At 48.6% G+C, this 14,854-nt stretch overlaps 1 protein-coding gene across 1 annotated transcript; it reads right to left on the bottom strand.

Moving 5' to 3' along the window:
- Positions 1–74: 74 nt before the first annotated feature.
- On the bottom strand, positions 75–14,421 carry INA (internexin neuronal intermediate filament protein alpha). The gene is made up of 3 exons (XM_037905378.2): positions 13,705–14,421; positions 5,607–5,731; positions 75–1,983 (listed from the first exon to the last, which is right to left on the bottom strand). Exons 1-3 carry the CDS (start codon positions 14,419–14,421, stop codon positions 1,668–1,670), a joined length of 1,158 nt encoding a protein of 385 aa, XP_037761306.1. The 3' UTR covers positions 75–1,667.
- Between the last annotated feature and the right edge of the window lie 433 nt (positions 14,422–14,854).

A 14,854-nucleotide genomic window follows, 5' to 3' on the forward strand; every position in this document is an offset into this window, starting at 1 on the left:
GGTGTGACAGAAGAAACTGACCCAGGAACAGAGAAGATGGTGAGTTCTCAAATCAAGACAGCCTGAAAGAGGATACAAGAGAGTGGTGGGATTCATGTCACAATTTTTTTTATTAACTTGTGCCTTACAGTAGAAGAGGAAAAGTGCGAGCAAACAATGTTCTATTTCCAGGAGCTTATCCTGGCAACACTGACACCAAGGTCTTGTGTGATCATAACCTCATCATGGCACAGTGCTTTGGCAAACACACAACAAACACACAGTCTTCAGCTCTTGCAAAAGCGATCGCTGGCGATTTTAAGGCATTGGAAAAACCTACAATAATAAATCCTATATTGAACTTGGCACACATTGGAACAGGTAGACTGGAGACACACACACTAACAAAGTTTGGCAGATTGAAATGGAAGGTGAAATGCTACCCTGCCAGAATCCCTTCCTTTGGAAAAACATTGGGTATGAATCCGTCCTTCCAGTGACTAGAATCTCTCTGTTATGGTCACCTGTGACTCCATGACGGTTTGTCTGAAAAAGTGTGGTGGAAGCTGGAATTATTTTAATCATATTACCTCACCGCACCAGTTGTTGTCTATTTATCAAGCAGAAGTGGAGTGTTTGTGCGGCTGTGTTGCTTCTGAGTCTGAATACTGAGGACAAAAAGTACGCATCTTCCAACATGTCATCAGAAATGCACTGCAAGAGCCATTGAGATCCACTTGTGATTTTATTGTGCAGTCATGTGTACACATTTTAAATACACAAAGGAAACTCTCCTAACTTACATGTGCTATTGATAAACCTCTTCTCATGAGAATATGGACAGACTAATGCCACCAAACTAGAGAACCAGTCAATTGGCAGAAATGTATGCACCTTAGAGTTTAATGCTCGTGCAGAAGTCAGGCTGTCTCATAGCTCAGTATGTTCTGTGCTTCTAGAGTTAAAGTGACAGGCTACAGGTCAAGAATTTGGGGTTGTTGGGGGTTTGGTTTTTGTTTGTTTTGTATTCTGCTGATTTTTAAAATAGATCAAGGCCCATAATTAAGAAACTATATATATATAAAAACAATTTTTTAACCCTGTGACTAGTTGGCACCGTCAATTCGAATCAATGTCTTTTTCTTAACCAGTTGGCTACCAGATGGAATGAGGTGATATGGACACAAGAAGTCACTATGCAATCACAGAAATGACCAACATGCATCGAGCTAACTGCAGAGCAGGGTGCTAAAGAAACTGTCTATCCAAACCTGAAACTGCTTTAAAGGGGAAGAATAGACCAAATTCAGCCTTCTCCTAGTATAGTTTGTAACTGGAAATAGCCTTAACATGTGTAAAACATACATCAGGAGCAGCCACAAATGTGGGTAGATTGTGTCGTCTTTGGAGTGAGGAGTTCCTTATTGTGTGATTTGGTTTAGCTAATCGTGATGACCCCAGCAGATGTAGTTACCCAGGTTGCCATCCTCTCCAATTTCAGCCTAAGCTTTGAGATCCCTCTGTCGTTTAATTGCTCCTGGCTACGGTGTGGGATGCACTGTTTCTAATGATGCTGAAGCGCTGGGACATTTATACTGGGTGACAAGTGCATTAATTCAGGTGTAGACAATTGAAAGGTCTAGTGTATTTTGTTCCCCCTTAAATGCTAATTCTATTCCTTTCAAAGGTTACATTTTTTGGTTTGTAATGTTTCCTTCCTTCAGGTTTGATTGCTCAGTTTTCTTAGTAGACATTACAGTCTCCTCAATCATTTCAGCAAAGGTCTCCCCCATCTGACCAGATGATACTTTAGAGGACACTTTAGAAGCCTCCTCTTTCTCTTCTTTCTTAAAAAAACGAGTAGGATATATTTTTGAGACAGTGGCCACAGGTAAATTGAAGACTCTGGGCTGGAAAGAATAACCGGGGTTAGAATGCGGATTCAGAGCCGAAATGCTGATGCTTCCAGTGGTAAAAGGTGTCTCTTCACCTTCCAGCAGCTTCCTGCAAACACACCACAGAAGGAGAGGGTAGTTGGAGAAGGTTACCACCTCTGTGGCTCAGGTTAAAGATGGACAAACCAGTTTGGATATAAACTGAGATGGGCTGCAGAGTTTGGACCCAGTTTTGGAACATTCCATATATTTGGATGTGCTTGGATCTCTCTTATTTTTATTGGCTCATTATAAAGATGGGGGGGGGGTGGCGTGGATATTTGCAAAATGTGATCTAGGGCAGGTTCAGATTTTAAACACCAGCAAAGTCTGAGAGTATCTGACCCAGAATTCTGATTCAGGCAATATCTGGATGAAAATAAGAAGCACTCCACATCTACACCTGAAACTCAACCCAAACCTTTTTGAGGTTTAAAACAGCTCAGTTAATTTTTTTTCCCCTTTGTTATTTTTTCTGTGTCTTTGTGGGCTCTAACCAGGACCAGAACAAGGCAGGAAAGAGTTGAAAGCAGGTTCTCATGTGACCGATATATAAAATATGCCTCCATCTGTGATTTCTGGGCACAGTTCTTTTATGTTTGAACATAATATAAAAAAATAATAATAATCAAATGAACACCCTAGTGCACAAATGACATTTACGCACCACTCTCACCAGCTCAAGACAGGCCAGAGGAGGCATGCTAGAAGGACAACAAGCAGCTTTGCAGGGGAAGCAAGTTTCCAGAGCCAAAGGCTCCCTGCTGAGAAACACTCCCTTCCAGCACCTCCATGTTCAAATGTGGGGGGGATTGTTCAAGTGTTCTGACTGATCTTGACTTGCAGGGTCATTTATAGGGAGTCTCTGTGAGAGTCAGGACCCACAGTGGAGGGCTTTAGCCATTAGAAGCAACACGTTGAATCCCACCCAGTTTCGCTGTCTCAAGAGGTCTCTTTCTGATGTCCGTGGGAAAAACATACACACAGAATCATAGACTATAAGGTCAGAAGGGACTATTATGATCGTCTAGTCTGACCTCCTGCACCACGCAGGCCACAGAATCTCACCCACCCACTCCTGTAACAAACCCCTAGCCTATGTCTGAGCTACTGAAGTCCTCAAATCATGGTTTAAAGACTTCAAAGTGCAGAGAATCCTCCAGCAAATGACCTGTGCCCCACGCTGCAGAGGAAGGCAAAAAAAACCCAGGGCCTCTGCCAATCTGCCCTGGAGAAAAATTCCTTCCCGACCCCAAATATGGTGATCAGCTGAACCCTGAGCATATGGGCAAGATTCACCAGCCAGACACCCAGGAAAGAATTCTCTGTAGTAACTCAGATCCCACCCCATCTAGCATCCCATCACAGGCCATTGGGCATATCTACCGCTAGTAGTCAAAGATCAATTAATTGCCAAAATTAGGCTATCCAATCATAACATCCCTTCCGTAAACTTATCAAGCCTAGTCTTGAAGCCAGATATGTCTTTTGCCCCCACTGCTCCCCTTGGAAGGCTGTTCCAGAACTTCACTCCTCGGATGGTTAAAACCTTCATCTAATTTCAAGTCTAAACTTCCTGATGGCCAGTTTATATCCATTTGTTCTTGTGTCCACATTGGTACTGAGTTTAAATAACTCCTCTCCCTCCGTGGTATTTATCCCTCTGATATATGTATAGAGAGCAATCATATCTCCTCTCAGCCATCTTTTGGTTAAGCACCTGCATGTCACGAGTGTTCAAACCTCTTGAACCTTCCCAGGTTTGCCCAGTTTTAAATCGGACACAACAGAACCTCTCTCAGGCCCAGCTGCATGATCAACAGGGCAATCGTTCCAGCAGCATGGCAGTCTAGAGCCAACTGCATAGGGGCAGTTGAGACTGCTTCTCCTCTCCGCCCGCCCCCCCCCCCCCCCCACACACACCAATTTATAGGGGAATAGGGAGAACTTTGTGGAGGGGGAAAGAATTAGAATTTCAATATCAGCTGTGCTTAGGGTGGGGGGCTGGCACGGAGTTGCTGCACTTGAATGCAGGTACTGCCCTCGCTCACACAGGAGTGTGGATCTGGCCATGACGCCAGACATGTACATCACAAAGCCACTCAACAATCTGGTACGAAGGCTATGTTCTACTCAAGAGAGGCCCAAGATCTGGGATAGCAAGGAGTGTTGAAGGCCAAGATTAACAGCCATTGGCACAGTTGTGGAGGGTGAGGGACTAGGCCAGGTCAGGACTGAGGTACGTCAAGAGAGCTGTGTTTGGTACCAGTACTGGACCTGAGAAGCACTGACATGGCTGAATCGAGAGGCCAAGTGTGGATAATAAAGGTTTCTGCAGGTCAGGATTGGAATGCTGGGACACGCAGTAATGGACCAGCATCAGCAGTGGTGTGTGGTGTAGTCTGTTTAAGGTAGGTTCTTATACCAGGCCCATCACCATGGCAGCTGAGCACCTTTTCAAGTAGGCTACCAAATGGTTGTCAACCAGGCACAGCTTTCAGTCACTCCTGACCTGGGCTGGACGCGAAGGCAGGATGTAGCTGCAGTTTCAGAAGAACTTGGAAATACCATTTGTCGAGGGAGAGGAGCCAAAAAATGACCTTGCTTGCCCAGGGAAGCAAACCCCCATAGTGGATAGGGCTGGAACACGCAAGGGATACAGCACCAGCGGGGCTGAGACTGGGACCCAGGGGTGGGACTTGAACATCCCCTTTGTCACTGTGCTAATGATCAACACTACTCCAGGGCTAGAAGGTTAATGCAAGGGGCTCAAACCTTGACTTCAAAGACTCTCTCAGTATCACAGCAGGGGAAGAGGGGAGAGATTCTGGGGGAAGGGGAGCCCTCCTGACAGACTGAAGATCACGGAGATGAGAAAGCTCATCCCAAGAGGAGAAAAATGGGGACTCAGCCTCCCAGGAGACGTTACGGGGGGGGGGGCTATTCCTATGCCATAGAATATCAGGGTTGGAAGGGACCTCAGGAGGTCGTCTAGTCCAACCCCCATCATCTAGTCCAACCATCTATGTCACGTGCAGGAGTTTGGTCAATCAATCTCTGGGCTCATCTCCAAGCCTGGGACAAGACTAAACACCACAGACAGACTAATTTGAGGGGCTAAGGGGTGAAGCGCATTGGCGGAGCTGAAGGGGGGGGTATATGCATGGAGTAACTGGTGTTTGGAAAGGATAGTGGGTGAGGGTTGCAGATGTCAAATGGGGTCACCCTCCATATCAGAAGGGGGGACCCCAGACTGCAGGGACACAGAGCGAGCTGCTGGGAACAGCAGGCTCTGGTGTTACTGTTGTTCAGATCTGGAATCTTTTTCAGTCAAAATAATGTAGATGTGAAACACAGGCTTGCATTGCTTTAATGTGAACAACAACACCGGCTGTGGGGGTGGGGGACTAGAAGAGCAGGAGGGGACTTTGGGCCTGGATTGAGGGGCATTGGCAGACCTATGGCGGGGAGCCCAGACTGGCCTATCAGGGAGTAACGCAGGTCAGGACTGAGGTACGTTGGCATCGGCTGGCTGTACCCAGTGTGCGATGAGTACCCCCATATCCACTGCATGTGCCCTCCATTTACCCTCAACAATGAAAACAAAACCAAGTGCTTTTTTAGATCTATGGTTTTGTGCCAGGTAAGGTGCTATGGAAGAGGGCAGGTCAAATAAATAGCGTGAGGTGTTACCTGTATGCAGCAATCTCTATATCCAGAGCCATTTTAACACTGAGCAAGTCTTGATACTCCCTCAGATGACGAGCCATTTCGCTCTTGGTGTTCCTCAAGTCATTCTCCAGCTGACTGATGCTGTCCTGCAATCAAGCAAGCCCAGGGAGATAAGGAGCTGTGTTTCAAAAGCAAAGTCCTTAGCTGAATGCTTTATGTTCATTTCATTATAGAGAAAGGGGAAAATACAATTGCCAACTCATCCATCCCAGCAGATTCCTGGACAAGAGCGCAGCAAGGGGAAATTCCAATTAAGATAACTGCGGCAGGAAAACAAGGCCACAGCTGCTGTTTGACCTGCCTCTTTCATTTTTTCCAATTGCTTTATTTAATTTCTTGGATGTTTGTTAATGGGACAATTAGACAAATGTGTCCAATTAGACACAGAGGAGCCCAGAGTTGAGAGAAATAACTCACTGAGGACCCACTTCCGAAAGCTGCTGAGCACCATCTGCCAGTGGCGGGAGATGGGTGCTCAGCACCTCCTTGGATTTGGCCCTTAGAGATTGATTAAGCAAAGCAGGGGGTTGTGGAATCGGGTTGGTCTTAATTGTTCCGATGCAAGGCAAGGATTATGTACAGCGGGAGCCCAGCCCCTAAAGGAAAGCTTAGGATTGTGCGAGAGATGCCCTCCCTCTCTTGTGGCTAAGGGTTTAGCTGGGCTTTTAGGCATGACCATGAGGAGACCCCACTTTTTTTGCACATAGAAATGTTAACCACTCAATCACAGCTACAAATTTGTTCCACGCTGTAGCACGAACCAGTGTCCTACAGCAGCAGCAAAATGGTGGCATGGTAGATTCCTCGAACTAGCTAGGAGCGTTTCATAGGCAGGACTCCCAACGCCTTCAGAGGGAGGAACCCACATTGATCACCAGCTGAGGTTAGCGGATGAGCAACATCTCCAGGTTCCAAAGGAGTTTAGTGCAGCTCTCTCCTGGAAGAACGGTGGCTGGGACAGGAGGTCATCAATGGGAAGCATTGAAAGGCTCCTCAGAGCTTAGTTGAAGACACAGCAGTTCCCCAAGGAGTGACAAGAGAAGATGGTGGTAATGGAAGAGACAGCTCCTACACAGACATACTCCGCCTCTCCTTAATACCATCTACACCTTCCGGGCCCAGGTGACCTCATCTTTATTTTTTTCCCTGCTTCACAAATTAATGCTGAAAGTGTAGACGTAAAGTGGAAAGTGCATGCTGGGTAATAAGCTGTCAAGTCGCAAAGCCTATTTGTCTTTTAAAATATTGTAAATATTTGTAAAGTAACTTAAAGGGATGGTGCCTGAAGCTGCAAATTTCCAATTTTCTTGAACAATCCCAGTTCATATTAAAACAAAATACTACAGACCTGGTGCATGCACAACTATACTGAAGACACAGGGCCAAATTCAGACCGCGTAAGCTGCTGCCACTCTACTGAGTTCCTAAAAGACTCATGTTGAATTCAATGGACTTGCACTCGCTCATGCTATCTCTGATTTTGACCCACCCACTCTAAAATGCATAATTCCCACACACAAAGCCAGATCCTCAGACAGTGCAGGTCAATATAATTTCATTTACATCAATGGAGCTATGCTCCTTTACGCCAGCTGAGGACCTGGCTCCATGCTATAAGAACGGCCATACTAGGTCAGACCAAGGATCCATCTAACCCAGTATCCTGTCTTCCAACAGTGGCCAGTGCCAGGTGCCCCAGAGGGAATGAACAGAACAGGTTATCATCAAGTGATCCATCCCCTGTTGCTCATTCCCAGCTTCTGGCAAACAGAGCTAGGGACACCATTCCTGTCCATCCTGCCTAATAGCCATTGATGGACCTATCCTCCATGAATTTATCTAGTTCTTTTTGGAACCCTGTTATGGTCTTGGCCTTCACGACATCCTCTGGCAAGGAGTTCCACAGGTTGACTGTGCATTGTGTGAAGAAATACTTCCTTTTATTTGTTTTAAACCTGCTGCCTTTTAATTTCATTTGGTAACCACTAGTTCTTGTGTTATAAGTAATAGCAAACAACACTTCCTTATCTACTTTCTCTACATCAGTCATGATTTTATAGACCTCAACCATATCTCCCCTTACCCATCTCTTTTCCAAGCTGAAAAGTCCCAGTCTTATTAATCTCTCCTCATACGGAAGCCCTTCCATACCCCTAATCATTTTTGTTGCCCTTTTCTGAACCTTTTCCAATTCCAATATATCTTTCTTGAAATGGGGCGACTACATCTGCACACAGTATTCAAGGTGTGGGCGTACCATGGATTTATATAGAGGCAATATGATATATTCTGTCCTACTATCCCTTTCTTAATTATTCCCAGCATTCGGTTCACTTTTTTGACTGCGGCTGCACTTTGAGTGGATGTTTTCAGAGAACTATCCACAAGGACTCCAAGATCTCTTTCTTGAGTGGTAACAGCTAATTTAGACCTCATCATTGTACATATATAGTTGGGATTATGCTTTCCGATGTGCATTACTTTGCATTTATCAACATTGAATTAATTCACTTTTCACAAGGGTTGGGTGTGTCAGGCATATGTCAGGGTTTAGGACAGGGGTGGGCAAACTTTTTGGCCCGATGGCCACATTGGGGTTGCAAAACAGTATGGAAGGCCAGGTAGGGAAGGCTGTGCCTCCCCAAACAGCCTAGCCCCCACCCCCTCCCACTTCCTGCCCCCTTCAGAACCCCCGACCCATCCAACCACCCCTACTCCTTGTCCCCTGACCGCCCCCTCCTGGGACCGCACCCCCATCCAACCCCCCCTGCTCCCTGACTGCCCGGCCCCCGACAGGCCCCCAGGACTCCCACGCTTATCCAACACCCCCCCCCCCCTGTTCCGCTTCCCCTGACCGTCCCCCCCAGAATCTCCACCCCATCCAACTGCCCCCTGCTCCCTGTCCCCTGACTGGCCCCCAGGACCCCTGCCTATTATCCAACCCCCCGGCCCCCTTATCATGCTGCTCAGAGCAGCATGTCTGGTAGCTGCGCTGCCTGGCTGGAGCCAGACACGCTGCCATGCTGCCGTGCAGGAGCACACAGCCCCGCTACCCAGGGTGCTGCCGCGCGGCAGCCTGGCTACGGGGGAGAGGGGGGCAGTAGGGGAGGGGCCAGGGGCGAGCCTCCCCAGCCGGGAACTCAAGGGCCGGGCAGGATGGTCCCGCGGGCTGGATGTGGCCCACAGGCCACAGTTTGCCCACCTCTGGTCTAGGCCATTAAGGTTTAACTGTGCTAACAGCAGCCTTGCTTTATTTGTGTCATTTGAAAATATGGCTAAAACACCTGTAAGGCACTGATCACCTGTTTAACACTGGTGTTCAAGGATGCACATACAAACACGTGCAAGTTCTGCAAGACGAAGCCCCATCAAAATCATTGAGGAAATTTGTCACAAATCTTAACGTTCTCTTCTGTTCCCAGTGAGGTCAATGGCAAACGCTCCTTGACTTGACCAGGAGCAGCCCATAGGTAATTTAAGGCATGCAGTAGATTTTCCTAATAAATTAAGGTGCCCATTGTGCAATGGGTCAGAGTGACAGGAGTTTTCTTTTTGCTGTCATAAAATTAAGGGATTTTCACATGGTTGCTTTTCCCATAAATACAGCCAGGGTTGTTCGCAAAGAGGACAATGATCTCATTAGTCAGTGACAAAACTGACTACTGGTGGGAGGGATAGCTCATTGGTTTGAGCATTGGCCTGCTAAACCCAGGGTTGTGAGTTCAATCCTTGAGGGGGCCATCTAGGGGATCTGGGGCAAAAACTGGGGATTGGTCCTGCTTTGAGCAGGGGGTTGGACTAGATGACCTCCTGAGTCCCTTCCAGCCTTGATATTCTATGAAAACAAGATGGAGCAGGCAGCAGGGAAAATATAGGTTGAATATTAGGGGGAAATTATATAACAATGGAGTAAACGGCTTAGAGAGGCTGTGGAATTGCCGTTGTCTGAGAAAGGCTAGGCAATCAAGCAGAGATTGTTTCACCATCATAAAATCAAAGCTGATACCATGAAGACACGGCAATAGATGGCCCACAAGAGGTTCCTCCCAACCCAAATAATTATCTGGGAATGTCTTTGTTGGGTCAGATGTGCCCATAGGCACCATCTGATTCAGGCTTTTAGTTTTTTGGATGTATATGTAGTTAGAATGCACATGAAAGGTGTATAACTTAGACCTGTGTGGGAAGCCGGCTGTTCTGCATTGGCCAGCGAAGAAAATTCTCTCCCTCTCTGTTTCTTCCCAAGTCAGCCCTTAATGACTAGGTGCAGTTCTGTGCCTACAGTGGACGAGACTCGTTGGTATTTCATTCCGCCACTCCCTCCTCCCTGTCCTACTTTTGGTCTTGTGTAACCTACTAAATACAGAAGGCAAAGATGGCCACCAGCAGCAAAATGAATGGAGCTAAACAAGTCGCTGGCATGCCAAATCCTGGTTTCGGCTGCACCCATGTCAACCTCGGGTAAATCCATTGACTTCAGTAGAGTTACTCTAGAGATGCAATGTCTTTTACACTGCCTCCATCAATCTAGTCCCTGAGTTCTCATACATCCCCCTCTGCCTCGAATTTGGAAGCAATGCCTTGCTTTGCGCCTGTGACCCTCTTTAACAAACATCATTGATGGATTCTGATTAAGTCACAAGGACAGTGACCCTGGGGCAGAAACTCAAGGATGCAGAACGGGAGTTACAAATGAAGAAAGAATGGGGAGATCATCAGGGCACACACTGAGATGCAGAGGGCATTCTGGGAGAAAATTAGTGCCCTGTGTAATATAAACTCCCATTATAATAGCCCTGATTTATAACATCTTTTTGTTCAGTGTTTGTACAGCACCTACCACAGCAGGGACTTGGTCTGTGAGAGCGGCTCCCAGATGGAGTCACAACACAAGTAATTATAAATAATATCCTCATTGGTACAGCGATGCTGGGCTATTGATCCCCTAAATTAACAATGGTTTTGTTGGATAATAACGCCACTCTCAGATAAAACACTGCTCTTTTCCTTTCCTCTAATTCTCTGTCACCTCATTTGAGCACCCCTCAGTACAAAACCACTCCTATGTACAACTTGGCTATATTCCTCTCCCCTATTGCTCTGGGACAGGGTTGGGTAAGATGTATGATAAATATCAGGCATATTGACGGATGAGTATTTCAGATACAGAGCTCTGCCTCTCTGCCCTACCTACACGCCCCTCTTTAGCACCCATGTTTGCCTGCTAACACACATTGTTTCTGAACCCATGTATAAATTCCAGCCTCTTCGTCATTCCCTTCTCTGTGATCCTGTGTGAGCAGGGAGCAGCTTGTGTCAAGCCTGGGTTGCAACAGTCACCATTCAGACACTAGCAGGGGGGCATCAATCGTGTGGAAATCCTGGATGGTGCTGCAAGGAAATGTATGTCCTGGCCTATTTGCCCCAGATTTGGATTTAACACTGCACAGGTGAGATGAGGCTGCTTTTCATACCACTTGCTCTGACAATGTAAAAAGGTTTTCTTGCATTACCTAAGGGCCTGGGCTACAGGGCGCACCTGTGATGCCCACTAAAAATCAATGTGAGGGCTGGGTGCTCAGCACCTCTTGGGGTCAAATTAATGACTATATCATCCACTTAAGTGGATCAGTTACATTTTGCTTAAATGGGCCCCTTATTCAGGTCTCTCTTTAATTTTAGTCCCCATGGACTGTAAGAAGAGGAAATGCTTAAAAACTCAATTTCACCCAAACAGAAGAAGATGGAGCACTGCATGCTGGGATTTGTAGTCTTCATGGATCACACCTATATGTTGAATATGAGGGCACCAATGTAGAACTGGTATTCTATTATTGTAGAACTGTGGGCTACATTTGGCCCAAGACCCATGCCAGCTAGTATGGGGAAGGTATTTCAGAGCAAAAAGCAGTAAAGTCTGGAGACTTATGTGGAAGGCTGCAACAAGAAATATTGCTATAGAACATGTGAAGCTGGCAACATTATGAGCATCTATCAGTAGGTCTTCTCTTATGGAAAAGTCCTATAAAATTGAATAGAAAGTGGGACTCTTTCTATATCTTTTTAAGCAGTCCTATAGAATTTCATAGATAGAATGTATCCCTGCTACAGAAATCGATAGGATGATTTAAAATACCCCAAACTATGGAAAGAATCTAATTTTCTACTAAAATATATAAATTTCTATAGGACACTACTGATTTAATCTCTATCCTATAAAGGATGCAAGAGATGCCACTAATTACCACCCCCACTTAACTAAAATACAAGAATCATACATTTAAAAGTTGATTTTCCATAATTAGATCAATTTCAACTATCCCAGAGTTTAATCTGGTTGTAGCATTTCTTCCTACATATTGGTTGTTCTTGCAATTTCTGTTCACATGGCATCAAGGCTACAATATTTAAGAGGGTTACTAATATGGAATCCCTTTGAGTCCACCTGCATGCACTATCACAGGACATCAAAATATTTCCATATTATTAATGGAAGAAGAATAACACCAACTAGTTACTTAGATTGCAAGCAGTTTAGAGCAGGTATGATGAGTTTATACAGCTCTTAGCACAGTATGGCCTTGAAAATGCGTGGGGGCCGCACTGCAATATAAATATGAAATAGTATCCGTTAAATATCATGCACAGTAATTCATTCAGAAAGAAGCTGTACAATTTAGCTAAGGCTGACCAGTTAGGTTAACAAGATGTTGCAACCTTAATTTCTTTTATCATCACCAGGGCTTCCCCGTAGTAAAACCAGGAAAAATTCTAGTATTGTATTTGGTTGAGAGTCAGAGGGATTTAAATGAGCATCTTTCCCAAACCATACAAAAGAGATTGAGGGTCTAATCCAAAGCGCATTGAAATCAGAGGGTGTCTTTCCATTGACTTCAGTGGTCTTTGGGGCAGGCCTTAAGGAATGATTCTCCTAATAGAGCTGGGAAGAGTTCTAACCGCTGCAATTTACACCTTACAAGTGCCCTTGAAAACAGGGCAAGGCAGCTGGGACGCAGGTCATAGATACGAAGGTCAGAAGGGACCATTATGACCATCTAGTCCGACCTCCTGCACAAGGCAGGCCACAGAATCTCACCCACCCACTCCTGCGAAAAACAAACTGTTATGGACCAAACACAGTTCCGATGGTTTCTAGAAATTACCCATCAAGAAAAAGAAAAGGCAATTCGAGAGTTCAGCTTCCATTAAAATTAACAAAACTGTCTTTAAAGGCTCGTTTGGGAAGAAATTCTCTTAATTCATTAAACATGAATTAAAAGGCTTTTTAATGAGGATCCGCTGAAGTCTGATGAAGGTCAATGCCAAATTCAGGACCTTGGATAGAGACAAAGTTTTTTCCAGCCCTGTCTACCCATTGCTCCAACACCCACGCAGGTGAAACCTGCAGCCCGTGCAGCGCAGACACACGCCGATCTTGAGGGTGGGAACGCAGAAGACCTGAAGACTGATCCCTTTGCACAGACATCCTGGGGCTACAGGGAAATCACGGCTATGCCTGTGTGCACCTATTTATGCATTTGCACCACTAGCTTTCTCTGCACGTCTGCGCCCCACTCCCAGTCCAACACAGTATGTGACCTCCGGGCTCCACTGAAGCCAGTGGTCAAACTCCCAAACAACCCCACGCAGTTCTTCATCTTCTGGGACCCCATGAAATCCTTTAACCCCCCCGCTCTCCCAGGTGTGTGTGTGGGGGGGGGGGGGTCCTTCCCTGATTTCCAGCGGCTCATGCACGGGTTGGTTTGACATAATGCTCCGCTGTCGCTGCCTTCCCAGTCAACTAGAAAAATCCCCAGACTTCCCCAGCCCCTGCTGATATCCCTGAGACCCGGACTTCTCGGACCAGTCCAGCGGAGTCAGTCCATTGGGCAGGACTTGCAAAGGAGAGGTACGGCCAGTTGGGGCTGGCTAGTGGTGGCCAGGGGTACCTACCCGTGCGCAGGCGAGAGACACTCAACGCCACCCCGGGAACAAGGGCGCTGCACGGGGCGGAGGTGCCCGGCGCTGCACGGGGCGGAGGTGCCCGGCGCTCCCTCACCTGCAACCCGCCCACCTCGGCCCCGTGCCTCTCCTCCATCTCCTGGATCTGCCGCTCCAGGGACTCGTTGGCGCCGCGCAGACTCTCCCAGTCCAGCGTGCGGGCCTGCAGCTGGCGGCGGCACTCGTGGATCTCCCCGCGGCTGGCCCGGGCGGCCTGGCTGCTGCGCGCCGCCTGCTCCTTGAGGGTGGCGAACTTGGCGCGGTTCCACTCCTCGGCCGCCTGCAGGTTCCTGGCCGCCAGCGACTCGTACTGGGCGCGGATCTCCCGCAGCGCCGCGCTCAGGTCCGGCTGGGCCAGGTCCGGCTCCGCCAGCTCGGCCCGCTCCTCCCCGTGCGCCCGGCGCAGGAGGGCGAGCTCCTCCCGCAGCGCCTCCACCTTCTGCTCCAGCCCCAGGCGGGCCCGCGCCGCCCCGTCCGCCTCCCGCTGCTGCGCCTGGGCGCGCGGCTCCGCCTCGGCCCGGCTCCGCGTCTCCTTGTCGCAGCGCGCCCTCAGGCGCTGCACCTCCCCGGCCGGCCGCTCCTGCTCCCCGCCGCCGCGGCCCAGCCCGTGCAGGTCCACCCACGCCTCGGCCCGGCGGGAGGCGCCCGGCGGGGGGCGATGGCTGCGGGGCAGCGAGGGGCCCCGGCCGCTGGCGGGGAGCGAGGCGGGCAGCCGAGGGGGCTCCCCGAAGAGCTTGCGGTAGGAGGAGGCCCGGTAGCCGGGATCCGAGCTCATGCTGCGGGCTCGGGGGTAGGCGGGGCGCGCCCAGGCCTTATATCGCGGGGCTGGGAGGCTGCAGTCTCCCGGGCGCGGGGGAGGCCGAGACGGAGCTGTCCGTTTTGCCGCAGGGCTGATGTCCGCTCCCCGGCCGGGGAGACAGCCCGAGCTGGGGCCGTCTGCGAGGGGCGCAACCCGCTTCGCTCGCAGCGGGGGAGAGCTGGGCGGACGGACGGACAGATCCGCCCGCACGAAGCACAAACTGCCGCGGGGTTCCCAGGGAGACCATGACCCCTTCCCTCCACCCTCCGGCTGCAGCCGTCACATGGGCTGGTTTTCTGCCTTCCCCCGCAGCTTTGCATTCCCCTTGTCCCGCTGCTGCGACTTCGGCGGCGGATTTCAAGATCACCCGAGGAAAAATGCAACTGTAGCAGCGAGTAGGAAACGCGGA

The sequence above is a fragment of the Chelonia mydas genome, chromosome 7 (genome assembly GCF_015237465.2).
Source record: "Chelonia mydas isolate rCheMyd1 chromosome 7, rCheMyd1.pri.v2, whole genome shotgun sequence".
Lineage (NCBI taxonomy): Eukaryota > Metazoa > Chordata > Testudines > Cheloniidae > Chelonia > Chelonia mydas.

What these genes read in the sequence shown, in the direction of transcription:
- INA (XM_037905378.2), bottom strand. Translation starts at nt 14,421, where the DNA reads ATGAGCTCGGATCCCGGCTACCGGGCCTCCTCCTACCGCAAGCTCTTC. An exon ending in CCGAGGTGGGCGGGTTGCAG is followed by an intron (nt 5,732 to 13,704) that starts GTGAGGGAGCGC and finishes GCTTGATTGCAG; the next exon opens with GACAGCATCAGTCAGCTGGA. An exon ending in ATAGAGATTGCTGCATACAG is followed by an intron (nt 1,984 to 5,606) that starts GTAACACCTCAC and finishes GTGTGTTTGCAG; the next exon opens with GAAGCTGCTGGAAGGTGAAG.